The sequence below is a fragment of the Haliotis rubra genome, unplaced genomic scaffold, assembly GCF_003918875.1.
Source record: "Haliotis rubra isolate DU_JTF1 unplaced genomic scaffold, ASM391887v1 Scf5, whole genome shotgun sequence".
Classification (NCBI taxonomy): Eukaryota; Metazoa; Mollusca; class Gastropoda; order Lepetellida; family Haliotidae; genus Haliotis; species Haliotis rubra.
Window position 1 is genome coordinate 1,151,518 of NW_025767190.1, and position 15,053 is coordinate 1,166,570.

The following is a 15,053-nucleotide window of genomic DNA, read 5'->3' on the forward strand; positions in this document are numbered from 1 at the left end:
TTGGGACACGAGGTGTTGTGCTGATGAAATGACTGGCTTATACACTTTTACTGCAGCCAGTTCCCCACTACACTGCGTCTGCTACCACCAATCAAAATCAACAGAGGTGCAATGTTACACATGACGCAAGTTACCTATCTTCAAACATTTTCACTGTCACAAAAGCTCGCCATTACGCAACATCTGCTACCACCAATTATAACAAAAACCAAAAACTTCATCACGATACAGTTTTGAAGATGGTAACACAGTCCATTAATTATCAATGTCCCACTTATTGTTTTTTTTATTTATTCATGTAGCCATGTAATGGGTGCATAATGTCAAACAAAATGAAAATATATTGTTTTATTACAAATACAGGGACTGTGTATGTGTGCTAATGTGGTTCGTTTAGGGTCATTTAACAGACAGGGTGGATATATGAGCAGTTATAACTGGCTATATAGACTGCACTGCACACGTGATATTGCGCAGTCTCCTCCTGGTTATTGACTTTTACAAACACATGCTATTACTGACATGAACTGCCTGCACCAAGGCCCGGCACCTGCAAAGCCAAACACATCAGCTGATAAACCCCCATGTCCATCTGCTCACAACATGTATTCAAAACCTATGTCAAACCTGGCAATCGATATAGATTCATGAACTAAATATTTATCTATTATCATTTAATGTGGGAGAAGTAACTTTGAGAAAAAAGTCTGAAAGAACATATGTCTCAACCTGAAGAATGGCAAGGGGGGTCTCGTATTTTATGGAGGGGGGAGGGAGGGAGAGAAGAGGATCACATTGTACGTGCTTCTCCATGACCAACGGCTGCAGTATCGAGGAAGAGGAAATATTGGATGATGGTTCAAAGTAGGACCTTTTAAAACAAACGGCAGAGATGACGGTAGAGGTATTCATGCAAGCATCGTAGAAGAGGGAGAATGAACAAACTGATCTCAATCCTGAGGGAACATTATCCCCCGTAACGCGCTTTGCGGGGGGTCATTACTTTGGACTCCGTCCGTCCGTGCTCATTCAACATAAAAACCGTTTCAAATTTCTTCACCAGACTTTGCACTTAGATAGGTCTGGTAGTGAACTGGTGCCTTTGGTAGTTTTGGATTTCTGAATACAATATTTTTGGGTTTTCATGACAACAAGTTTAAATTGGTGGTAGGGCTCTTTTCCGGAGGAGAACCCTAAAACCGTTCTATATTGATTCACCAAACTTGGCATATCGGGATCAACTAAAGAGTAGGGTTCGCCAAACTCCTCATGACTACTCCTTTTGAAGCAACTGACGGGATGGGTGTGGAAGGGTCGGACGCTGTGTTAGATGGACCCAGGGGGCACCTGTCATGTGGACAGTGGTCATGAGGGCTGGGGGAAACAACAGACAGATAACTACTTTTGATTCACTGGGGGTACGTTCTTGGTAATTTTGTGCGTCTCTCCGGATGCAGTATTTTTGGTCCATTCTCTACATTTGTGCGTGACGTAACATCAGTTGAAAAGAGCGTGAAACGACGTTAATATGTTTATAATAGTGGAATACCAAAATCTGGTCATAAAAATGATATACATGTAATTGTAAATACTAATGTAACTGACTATTCAAGTAAACATTTGCGGTTCTCAAATGTCAGGGTAATTTGAAGAAGTCAATTTGCACTTATCAGACATAATTTCCTCTTTATAAACTTTTAAACCATGTTTAGAAATATACATTTGGAAATATAACAATCAGCAGAGAATCGTTGACTAGAAGATGTTTTCAACAAAATATTCTTGTGTGTCTTCTCAGAAGCATTTTTCAAATAGGTTCAGTTCTTATTAAAACAGCAATGTGGGAATGCTTCTGGGACGCATATTACTATTACTTATTGTTCTTGTTGGAAGTAGTTCTGGTCTTAAAAACAGCATTGTGTAATCCTTGTAAAGGATGACTGCTGATTAACATTAACTAAACATTTCATAATCAATACACTTTCCGTGATATTCATATTCCCTTCCTCCTTCATGTCGATTGAGTGATCAATGTTTGCTCAAATGGTCAAGCAGAAAGCTATGACATTGGAGGTTGATTTTGATATGATAGATACAGCCGTGGGAACAATCAGAATGCAGGAATGCAGAATGCAGGATACAGTTAAACATACATTCAAAAATGTCTGTATCAGTTGAATAAAAATGCAGAATTTCTCTGTATTAATTGAGACAGAACCAAAAGGTGATTTTATTAGTAGCAATGGAATGTGTCACACTTGATCAAACTTATCAACAACAGCTGCAAACTAATACTCTTAGTTATATTCTATAAACATCTCCTTGGTGTCGCTGACAGAAACTTATGGAGTCATGTCACATTCAATACAGAAACATATTGCAATCCTAGGGTGCTAATATACTACCGGGAAAATGTAACTGTGCATAAGATAAAATCTGCGGAAAATAAAAGTTACTTGAAATTTTATAAAAATATACAAGTAGCATAGCACTTAGTCTGTCATACAGACCCTGAAGTAAATATATCCAAGAAATCCCACGCAAGTCTAGAAAATGTGGCAAGGCTAGATTTCCACAGCTTCAGGAATGAGAAAAGTCTCAGGGCTCCTTTTCATTATATTTTTTTTTTTCACTTTGAGCTTTTTTTCTGCAAAATATGTTCATTTCAGAGACTAGTTGTTAGTCTACAAAGCACCTTGCATGAAATTTCAAGTCGCGTGTCGCGTGTGGCACATGCACTTTATACGACAAACTTACTCACGTTTTGCATGCTTTTTGACACCTGAAGTTAACACGCCTGATATTGAAAATATAAGAACGGTTGATTATTCTCTAGCCTCTGAATGTTGTGGAAAACATGTTAATTTCAAACTAAAATGTGTGTTCGTCATGCCACGGCTTACAGAAAATCAGTGTCTCCGCGCCGTGGGCATGTTGGAGACTGGAATGGCCAAAAATGCACTGGTCAGACATCTTGGTGTCCATCGAAACACAATCTCATCTCTACGGAGACGTTTTCAATATAATGGGAATGGGAACACGAGAGATTTGCCTTGGACCGGCTGTCCACGCCTGACGTCACATCAGCAAGACAACCACATTCGGCTGACTCATCTAAGGAATCGATTCCAGACTGCCACTTCGACTGCTCGGAACATTCCTGGCTTACGTCCAGTCAGTTTCAGGACTGTACGGAACCGGCTGATGAAGCACAACATCCGGTCCCGACGGCCTGAAATCCATCCAATTTTGCTCCAACGTCACCGACAGGTACGTCTTGACAGGTCCAGACAGCATCTACGGTACAGCAGACAAGATTGGGATGGTGTTCTGTTCTCTGGCGAGTAGAGATTTCATCTGAACAGCTCTGATGGCAGGGCAAGGGTGTACAGACGACAAGGTGAACGGTATGTTGACGCGTACGTTGTTCAACGTAGACAGTTTTGTGGCGAAAGCGTTATGGTATGGGCAGCCATCACATCTCATGGTCCGACACAACGTGTCATTGTCAATGGCAATCTGGCAGCTCTGACACTTGGATTGGACCATTGGGCCTCATATGCAGCCGTTCATTCAGGGACAGAGACGTAACTTCGCACTTCAGCAAGATCATGCCCGTCCAAATATCGCTCGTGTTTAGACAGATTTCAATCTGTCCTCATTGATTGATTGTATATACATGTACATCTCTGGTTTCCTGTAAATCTAACTGTATCATTGGGTTTTTTTTTTTATGACTGCTTATCACAAATATCTTCAAGGATGGAAAAGAAGTGTAAAAAAGGTCTGTGTAAATCGATGTGATATACAAGCACTCATATATATTGAGAATACTTTTAAAGATGAGCAAAAGCCCACTTTTCTTTCATACAGTTCACATTTATTAACAACAGCTTTTTTACAGTTTGTTCATTTATTTAATCCCACACTCAACAATATTCCAGCTATATGATGTTGGTCTATAAATAATTGAGTCTGGACCAGACAAGCCTATGATTGACGTCATCAGCATCAATCTACATACTAGTTAACTGGAGCCACTGACGATAGTGCACTTGAATAGGATCACTGATGTATCCCTTTCCTGAGACCTAGAAATAGTAGACATCAACAAGCTTCTCATATACTCTTGCACACACAGTGTAAGGAAATCCAAACTGCTATTTTAAAACTGAATAAAGATATGATCCAGTGTGATAAAGGAAAACTGATTTGTATGGATAGTCAACTTCTTTATTGCAATGAGTGCGACGTTTCGGTGTAGGTACTAACACCGTTATCAAGCAAGTGATACAACAACTGAAGCAAGGAGAATATATACATAGCTGTATAGTGAGTATATACAATTAACAAGGTTGATGTACATTGGATATTTGATAAGTGATTACAGCAGAGGAGGTTGATGTACAGAGTCATTGATTGTGATTAGAGTTGAGTTTATACACTTGATGAGTTGACGTACAATAGTTGTGATTACAAGCCCAGTGTGATAAAAACAAATTTCAGTCTTCGCTTGCATGAACGGCTGGGCGGTCTGGTAGCCTAATGGTTAAATTGTTCGCTCATCAAACAGAAGACCCGGGTTCGATTCCCGACATGGGTACAATGTGTGAAGCCAATTTCCGGTGTCCCCCGCCGTGATAATGCTGTAATATTGCTAGAAGCAGCGTAAAACCATACTCACTCACTTACTCCAAGAATGGCACCATAAATTAAACTGTGCCCTTTATACCAGATCTACATAATGAGCATCATTATGAAACACTGATCAGAACGTTCTTCCTGAGAGTGGAAAATCTGCATCAGTTTGTGGTGATTAAAGTCGTAAATCTTGAATCCAACTTACAACTTATGGTATATCAATGAATGCTGATATATTTCCGACACATTGCCTTCATCAAACATAATCTGAACCTGTTGTCAGAACTATATCTAGATGTTACAATCTAAATCTGCGAAGAAACATGCTGTTAAAATACTTTAAATGCGAAAACACTACATTCCATTCGGGACAATTGAAAATGGTGAGTATCTGCTTTACTTTTATCTCTGGCAGCACTATTAGCAGACACAGATCAGTTTGACTTGATCTTGTCTTCAGGTTGTTTTCGCTTTCGAACATAAACCTGATAATAAAAGTTAGAAAATAGAGTAGCCATGGTTATTAGATAAAAAGGACTATACACACAAAACTCATAGTACACAACTCCATAAAATGCTACTACAAAATCAATAAGAAATTGAATTATCTGCATCTGTGTAAGTTGCTTCCTCCATTGAGGAGGGTTGTTCGGTACCATGGCAGTGAGACCATAGTAGAGGTACAGAACCACATGAACCAGAGAGTTGAGGGATTGGAAAAAGGCAAGGCATGGAAAAGGGAAATATAAGTAGGAGGTGTTAGTGAGTAGCAGCATACTGGAGTGGTGGTAGACGTGGAGGAAGGAGATCTGGCGCCGACGATGTCGGAGGACCATGAACACGGTGTCCAGGAGTTCAATGATCTTGGTTATGTAGTAGACCCAGAAGACAAAGGTCAGCTCTTCTGTTACTTCCTTGGAGTAAAGATGGCCGCTTTGTAGACCCCACGGCAGAAGCCGTAGAAGGTGTAGATGCTGGTCACACAGCAGATGAAGTTGTGGACGACCAGCAGCTGGTGAAGGCAACATTATAACTATTTGAGAGTGACATATATCAAATATATAGGAATATTGCTAATGGATATATAGGCATATGATGATCTTAGTTAAAAAGAGATTCACAAAGAAATAGCTCTAGTCTTAAGATCATGTTGGACAGGATCTGTGTATAAGAAAATATTACAACTCTGATTCCATGAGCATGAATTCAACATCTGGTTGTATGAGTATGTATTAACGGTCTGGTTGTATGAGTATGTATTAACGGTCTGGTTGTATGAGTATGTATTAACGGTCTGGTTGTATGAGTATGTATTAACGGTCTGGTTGTGTGGCTTAATATTTAGAAAAAAGAAGTGGTGGAAGTATGAGTTCTAATCTTGGCGACGATGTTTTGGCTGCTCTTATCGTTTTTATATTGTTCCAATGTGTACAGATGTGGTATATGATAGAAAGGTTATGATGTGACAGAAAAACTGTCATATAATAACCTCTGAGTATTACATGTCTGGTAATATGAGTATATAGTACACATCTGGTTAGTCTGGTTGTGTGGCTTATCATTTAGAAAAAAAAAGAAAATATCCAAATATCATTTCAAGAATGAGAAAAGTTTATTGTAGAACAGAAGCCTTCATATCCAATTCTGGATGTAAAGACGAGAGACATCCCATTATTTGTAACTGCTGGCTGACATTTACTTTCAGCCAAAGCAATAGTTGTTTGTTTTTTTGTTTTTTTGTTTGTTTTTTATTCATTCAAAATCAGCAGATAGAAATATACAAAGTGCATGATGGAACAGGACATGTACACAATAAAACAGAAATTCATATGGGTTGGCATTACACATAGTGGAATCTTCATTAAGCTGGGGGGCGGTGGGGTAGCCTAGTGGTTAAAGCGTTCGCTCGTCACGCCGAAGACCCGGGTTCGATTCCCCACATGGGTACAATGTGTGAAGCCCATTTCTGGTGTCCCCCGCAGTGTTATTGCTGGAATATTGCTAAGAGCGGCGTAAAAACCATACTCACTCACTCATTAAGCTCGGAATGTGTGCAGTAGAGAGCCAAAGCAATAGTTAGTCCTGGTAAGAAAAACACTTCCATCCATCACTGATATATATTCTTAATTTACTTACCGGTTTGAGATTCAGTGGTTTGGTCCATTTCTGCCAGTAACCTGAGAGGAATATCATGAGGAGGTAGAGGCAAAATAGAGGAAATGATTCCAAGTTAATAACATAGCGAAGTCTCATCAGAAACCTGACCGTGTCCATCTTGCCTTCTATGACATATAATGCAACCTGATTCACTTGGCCAGAGTTGGGACACGAGGTGTTGTGCTGATGAAATGACTGGCTTATACACTTTTACTGCAGCCAGTTCCCCACTACACTGCGTCTGCTACCACCAATCAAAATCAACAGAGGTGCAATGTTACACATGACGCAAGTTACCTATCTTCAAACATTTTCACTGTCACAAAAGCTCGCTATTACGCAACATCTGCTACCACCAATTATAACAAAAACCAAAAACTTCATCACGATACAGTTTTGAAGATGGTAACACAGTCCATTAATTATCAATGTCCCACTTATTGTTTTTATTTATTCATGTAGCCATGTAATGGGTGCATAATGTCAAACAAAATGAAAATATATTGTTTTATTACAAATACAGGGACTGTGTATGTGTGCTAATGTGGTTCGTTTAGGGTCATTTAACAGACAGGGTGGATATATGAGCAGTTATAACTGGCTTAATAGACTGCACTGCACACGTGATATTGCGCAGTCTCCTCCTGGTTAATGACTTTTACAAACACATGCTATTACTGCCTGCACCAAGGCCCGGCACCTGCAAAGCCAAAACACAGCTGATAAACCCCCATGTCCATCTGCTCACAACATGTATTCAAAACCTATGTCAAACCTGGCAATCGATATAGATTCATGAACTAAATATTTATCTATTATCATTTAATGTGGGAGAAGTAACTTTGAGAAAAAAGTCTGAAAGAACATATGTCTCAACCTGAAGAATGGCAAGGGGGGTCTCGTATTTTATGGAGGGGGGAGGGAGGGAGAGAAGAGGATCACATTGTACGTGCTTCTCCATGACCAACGGCTGCAGTATCGAGGAAGAGGAAATATTGGATGATGGTTCAAAGTAGGACCTTTTAAAACAAACGGCAGAGATGACGGTAGAGGTATTCATGCAAGCATCGTAGAAGAGGAAGAATGAACAAACTGATCTCAATCCTGAGGGAACATTATCCCCGTAACGCGCTTTGCGGGGGTCATTACTTTGGACTCCGTCCGTCCGTGCTCATTCAACATAAAAACCGTTTCAAATTTCTTCACCAGACTTTGCACTTAGATAGGTCTGGTAGTGAACTGGTGCCTTTGGTAGTTTTGGATTTCTGAATACAATATTTTTGGGTTTTCATGACAACAAGTTTAAATTGGTGGTAGGGCTCTTTTCCGGAGGAGAACCCTAAAACCGTTCTATATTGATTCACCAAACTTGGCTTATCGGGATCAACTAAAGAGTAGGGTTCGCCAAACTCCTCATGACTACTCCTTTTGAAGCAACTGACGGGATGGGTGTGGAAGGGTTGGACGCTGTGTTAGATGGACCCAGGGGGCACCTGTCATGTGGACAGTGGTCATGAGGGCTGGGGGAAACAACAGACAGATAACTACTTTTGATTCACTGGGGGTACGTTCTTGGTAATTTTGTGCGTCTCTCCGGATGCAGTATTTTTGGTCCATTCTCTACATTTGTGCGTGACGTAAAACCCTGAAACACATCCTCCATCCTGGCGGACGGGCGTCTTAAAAATGCTACGAGAGAAAACGTAACGGTATTATTTTGCGGTTAAACAGGTTTTAAGATAACAAACGTATTAATAACAGCAAAAGAGCATCTCAGATGGATCTAGTTTGTTAGGGGAACCATCCAATACCCACATTCCCCGCGTCTTGTCGTGTAGTGCTCGTGCATGGTCTGAACCATTGGTTGCGTCCATGCGTTGCGTTGGGGGTATTTCCCCCATCACCTGCAATGTTTCACTTTACATTGTTTTAAAGTCGTTTTCTATTTCAATGTGACATGGGTATACACAACGCTGTCAGCATACTCGGACCTATCGATGCTTGTTGAAATATGTTTATGTTTGATCCCTGCATATACTTAATGTCAATCAGTGGATTGTCTGGTCCAGACTTGATTACTTACAGACCGCCCGGCGTTGTGTAGCTGGAATATTGCTGAGCGGCGTTGAACAACAAACAAATAACCTCAATATACTTAAAGTCATTTAGTAAAGACACTTGACATATTTTGAACCTACGCTCTACTAAACTAAACCAAAACCATTTCATTTTATGTCTGGACAAGGTGTATTCTTTAACTTCATCAGTCTGTTGTGACGTCATCCCAAGTAGTACATCCGACATCAGGTTAAGATGATATGAAATAACCACAGAATCAGCGATCTAACCTACTCGGCAACATAGGCTTTTTTCAGTTTCTAAAACTTAGTGATTCGGTATGTCACTCTCTGAATGTGAGTTTGAATCCCGAAAATCACTGGATTTTGTTCTTTACAAAGAATGTTTAATCTCAAATATGACAGATGTTACATCTCAATTTCCTAAAGGTATTATGTATCCATAGATATTATGGGACCTGTGAAGGTCCGGGTTAGAATGTGCCTTCAGTAACCCATGCTTGTGGTAAGAGGCCACGGGATCGGATCGGGTGGTCAGGCTCACTGACTTGGTTGACACATGTCATCGGTTCCTAATTGCACTGATCGATGCTCATGTTGTTGATCACTGGATTGTCTGGTCGAGACTCAATTATTTACAGACCTCCGCCATATAGCTGGAATATTGCTGAGTGCGGCGCAAAACTAAACTCACTCACTCACTCATAGATATGGACAATGTTCCCAGCTGTCTGGATACCATGACAAGCACTCTACAATTTCACTGCATTCTGATCACCCTTGTCACCTCACATTTCTTCAACTTGACTGCGGTGGGGTTACCTAGTGGTTAAAGTAGTGGTTCGCTCATCACGCTGAAGACCCGGGTTCGATTCCCCACATGGGTACAATGCGTGAAGCCCATTTCTGGTATCCCCTGCCGTGATATTGCTGGAATATTGCTAAAAGCAGCGTTAAACCATACCCACTCGCTTACTCAACTTAACTCATCATGTTTACAGTTTGTGAGTCACTTGGCAATTCAGTCGACCCATGAATATCCACTTTAGAATTGGTCTTCAGCAACCCATGCTTGGCATAACGGGATCGGATGATCAGGTTCGCTGACTTGGTTGACACATGTCATCGGATCTCAGTCCGGTACATCGATGCTCCTGATGTTGATCACTAGATTGTCTGGTTCAGACTTGATTATTTACAGACCTCCCTCATATAGCTGGAATATGCTGAGTGTGGCGTTAAATAAACACAACAAATGTTACATCTCCCATCATTGCAGGTTCTGTAATCTCACCTCATGGAAGAAAAGAAGACTTTTGTATCAAAGGATTAACCCATAATACCTTGATTGATTAATTAGGTTTCATTTAGCAGCGTTCAACCAAGTATAATCACTTCCAAAATGTAAACACGATAGGATTATCTCCATTCTACCATTACATATGCACCATGAATAAAACATGTTTGAAATATGCACTCATTATCCTTGCGTAGTGTTTTGGCACTACGCGCAGTTAACCGGCTCTCAGAAGTGGTTATTGAAAATTTTTCACTTCTAATTTTGTAGCAACAGCCAATCAAAAAACGAACATACTTAAATGTCATGGTAGAATGACTAATATCTTCTGTCAGCGGATTTGTAGGTCTACTAGAGAAGACGGAATGCTCTTAAAATGTGGGCGTGAGGTGCCTAAGTAAACCTAACATAACTGTTCAAAGGAATAGACTATATAGCACCTACATCGATTGCTCCTTGGTCAAGGTCAGCACAGATAACATGCCCTGCAGGTCACTATGCAGAGTTCCTAGGAAGACAGAATACTATGATCGTTGCTATGAATCCCGGACTGCCCCAAGTATGTTTGGCAGGATTGTCAGTATCATACCATGTTCCTGGCTTTCCGCACAGTGGTCAATGTCATGGGCCTTTCAAATTCCTGGAACCCCCTGAACCACCCTTTCAAATTCCTGGATCCGCCCATGACATTGACATTGAGGTCTGTAAATAATCAAGTCTGAACCAGACAATCTAGTGATCAACATCAGGAGCATCGATGTACCGGATTGAGATCCGATGACATGTGTCAACCAAGTCATTGGCTCTGCCAACGCTAAAAAAACCTTCAATGTGGTCTTAAGTCATTTTCAAAAAGGGGGTGGGGGGTGTTTAGAACCCCCTGAACCCCCCCTCTGAATCCGCCAATGAATGTCTGAGACCTGCATGAGTTCAATCTTTCCTCCCTAAGTTAGCCAATATTGTTAAAAGCAGCCTACAACATAACTGATTAACTCCCCATTTTCTGCTGGTGTGAGTGTCTCCTGTGTATTCAAGACACACAAGGGCTATACAATAAGGGTTAACTTTTCCATCCTGTATTCAGGAAGGATGTTTTATGGATAGACAGCTTCTTTATTGCAGTAGATAACACCCTTATCAAGCATGTTATACACAACATTATGGACAAAGAGAATTTATGAACGAAGGATATTTGAGTTTATACAATTAACGAGGTTGAAATACAGTGTGATGACATTACTAAAGTTGTGACTATAGGTGAGGTGAGGTGAAATTAGGTTTGACGTCGTGCTGGAGAATATTTCGCTCATATGACGACGTGCATGCGTGTGTATGTGTATGTGCGGCTGCTTGTACTAGCCCAGACTCAAGCTCGTTTTATAGTGCTAGCCCACTGAGAGACCATGCCGCAGTGAAGCATGAATACCCCACTCAGACACAGTATACTGACTCCGAGCCAACCAGTCCTTGTTGTACCCATTAATGCCGAGCGCCAAGCAGGGACCAACAAGTACCATATTTTAACGTCTTTTTGGTATGACGCGGTCGGGGATCAAACCCGCGACCTTCCGCTCTCCGGGCGGACGCTCTAACCACTACACCACGGAGGCGGTCTTGTGACTATAGATAATGGTTATGAATCCAGATGGGCAAAGAGTAGGGGCCTGCTTAATGTCTACACTGAAACGTTGCATCCTTTTTTAACGATAAAGAAGTTCTCTATCCACAAAAATTGTTCCTGTCGTAATGTTACGACCTATTGTAACTCCATACTTTATCATAGGCTTATGAATGGTATAGTATTACAAACGTGGATTAGACCCAAGGAAAGTTCAATATCCAAAGTGGAGAATCATATTTGATAACACATATACTAGTATATGTTATCAAGACCAATAACAGAAAGCAACAGTCACTGCAGTTGATCTTTTATTTTAAAAATATATCATGAAAAGATTGGAATACAAATACAACAGACCAAAATTGTCCAGATATAATAAAATATTTGGAAAATATATTTGTCCAAATACATTTTAGACACATGGATGATTCTAATACAAGATGAGCAAATAACAATTTCTAACTGTATATGGTACTGAGTATTTAACGGTACACATCAAGATCCACACATATATCATGACTAAATAGAATATGCTACACTTTCTTAAAAACAGTAATGTCTGATAAGTTTGTTCGTGTGAATCTTTGGTATTGCATGTGTGTGTGAAAGTTGTATCTTGTCAAAAAAACTTAATCCTTTCTTATATCTTTTCCTCAAAAGAGGGCAAAGATTTCCTTGGCTCCTTTCCCCACCTGTAACAGGAATTCAGCAATAAAATATCAAATACAAAAAAACGTCTGAAAAGTTCAGAGCCTGACTGTTTCTGGTGGCACTGAAGGAGTTGGTTGTAAATATTGTTCTATATCACACACCCCTCCACAGTCAACCTGTAATCAGTTGTCATCAACAAGATCAGAGGTTACTATAAATGCTAATAATGTATGTAACACTAAAGGTGTATACAAAATATACAAGAAGCATCATTCAAGACCAGACATTAAGTAGTTTAAACAACAGTCACGTAGAAAAGATATGGATGTATAAAAACAATAATGTGGTCCTTAGCCATTTCAAAAGGGGGACCCTTCCCCCCCTATCCACCAATGCACTGATATAAACTGATATACACATGCATGATGGTCGCTAAATATTAAACAAACACTAAATGTCTATTTGATGGTGATGGATTTGATATGGGGATCTTTGATGTATTTCATATGTAAAGTGTGTAGTCTTTCCGCTACTTTTTCCAGCAGTAACATATCTTATGTTATGTTTGGGATTACACTTTCTCAGAAAAGTACAGATTTTAGTAATTTTGTTTGGTTTAGTCCCATCCAGAATTCGAACCCACACCTTCATGTCGGGCACCTTTTTCGCCAGCACACAAAGTCGACGTCTAACCCACTCAGCCACCACTGCTTCCACAGGGAATCTGTACTTTACTGAGAAAGTGTAATCCCAAATATAACATATGTTACATTTGACAACTTTCTAAATGGCATTGTGTATTCATTTTTTGTCAGCAGAAAAGGTATATTCATAACACTTGTAATTTTGTAAGTCAAACACAATTGTCAAGCACAGTCTGTTTTATCAAGCAGTTTACTGGGGAACCATTACACCAGGATAGACATAGCAAACTCTGATCCCCCAGTGAAAGTCTAGATCAAGAAGGACTTTGTGCTTTAGCCTAGAGGCTACATTGGTCGGAGTTTTCTGATTTTGCTCACATCATGTATTCCACAAACTACTAAAGTCACAAATAAGCTGCCGATGTGCTTTATACGATCAATACTGCCCACCCTTCATAAACCTGTTATAAAATAATAATGGCATATAAATCAATACAAAATCACAATTCTTTGATATTGAGGCGGTAACATCAGAGAATCAAGTGGTGCTTAAACTTGTGGAGTAGTATATATACATTTCAGAGAATTTGTAAGATTTGTAAAACTGTTCTTAAATAGACAAGGACAGTTCAATGGAATGTTCACTGACATGTATGCATGCCTATCACTCTAAATTAATGGGACCACTCTTATTGCTCCTCTCTATGCATGCTTATCACTCTAAATTAGTGGGACCACTCTTACTGCTGCTCTCTATGCATGCCTATCACTCTAAATTAGTGGGACCACTCTTATTGCTGCTCTCTATGCATGCCTATCACTCTAAATTAGTGGGACCACTCTTATTGCTGCTCTCTATGCATGCCTATCACTCTAAATTTATGGGACCACTCTTATTGCTCCTCTCTATGCATGCTTATCACTCTAAATTAGTGGGACCACTCTTATTGCTCTCTATGCATGCTTATCTCTAAATTAGTGGGACCACTCTTATTGCTGCTCTCTATGCATGCCTATCACTCTAAATTAGTGGGACCACTCTTATTGCTGCTCTCTATGCATGCCTATCACTCTAAATTAGTGGGACCACTCTTATTGCTGCTCTCTATGCATGCCTATCACTCTAAATTAGTGGGACCACTCTTATTGCTGCTCTCTATGCATAACTGCTTATCACAAATATCTTCAAGGATGGAAAAGAAGCGTATAAAAGGTCTGTGTAAAATTGATGTGATATACAAGCACTCATATATACTGAGAATACTTTTAAAGATGAGCAAAAGCTCACATTTCTTTCATACAGTTCACATTTATTAACAACAGCGTTTGACAGTTTGTTCATTTATTTAATGCCACACTCAACAATATTCCAGCTATATGATGTTGGTCTATAAACAATGAGTCTGGACCAGACAATCCAATGATTGACGTCATCAGCATCAATCTACATACTAGTTAACTGGAGCCACTGACGATAGTGCACGGGAATAGGATCACTGATGTATCCCTTCCCTGAGACCTAGAAATAGTAGACATCAACAAGCTTCTCATATACTCTTGCACACACAGTGTAAGGAAATCCAAACTGCTTTTTTAAACTTGAAAATAACATGATCCAGTGTGATAAAAACAAATTTCAGTCTTCGATTGCAAGAATGGATGGGCGGTCTGGTAGCCTAATGGTTAAAGCATTCACTCATCACTCACTCACTCACTCACTCACTGACTGCAAGAATGGCACCATAAATTAAACTGTGCCCTTTATACCAGATCTACATAATGAGCATCATTATGAAACACTGATAATGTTCTTCCTGAGAGTGGAAAATCTCCTTCAGTTTGTGGTGATTAAAGTGGTAAATCTTGAATCCAACTTACAATATATGGTATTCATTGAGTGCTGATATATTTCCAACATCTGGCCTTTATCAAACATAATCTGAGCCTGCTGTTGTCAGAACTAT

The 15,053-nt window shown here is 39.9% G+C and overlaps 1 protein-coding gene and 1 long non-coding RNA gene across 2 annotated transcripts; both read right to left on the minus strand.

The window, feature by feature from the left end:
* Positions 1–3,960: 3,960 nt before the first annotated feature.
* Positions 3,961–15,009, minus strand: LOC124291738. The gene is made up of 2 exons (XR_006902272.1): positions 14,689–15,009; positions 3,961–4,171 (listed from the first exon to the last, which is right to left on the minus strand). It is a non-coding gene; the product is annotated as an uncharacterized LOC124291738 (long non-coding RNA).
* Positions 4,488–6,965, minus strand: LOC124291736 (elongation of very long chain fatty acids protein 5-like). The gene is given in 3 exon segments (XM_046728811.1): positions 4,488–5,578; positions 5,581–5,653; positions 6,778–6,965. Coding segments are annotated over 3 exon segments (714 nt in total). The 5' UTR covers positions 6,916–6,965; the 3' UTR covers positions 4,488–5,075.
* Positions 15,010–15,053: the final 44 nt, after the last annotated feature.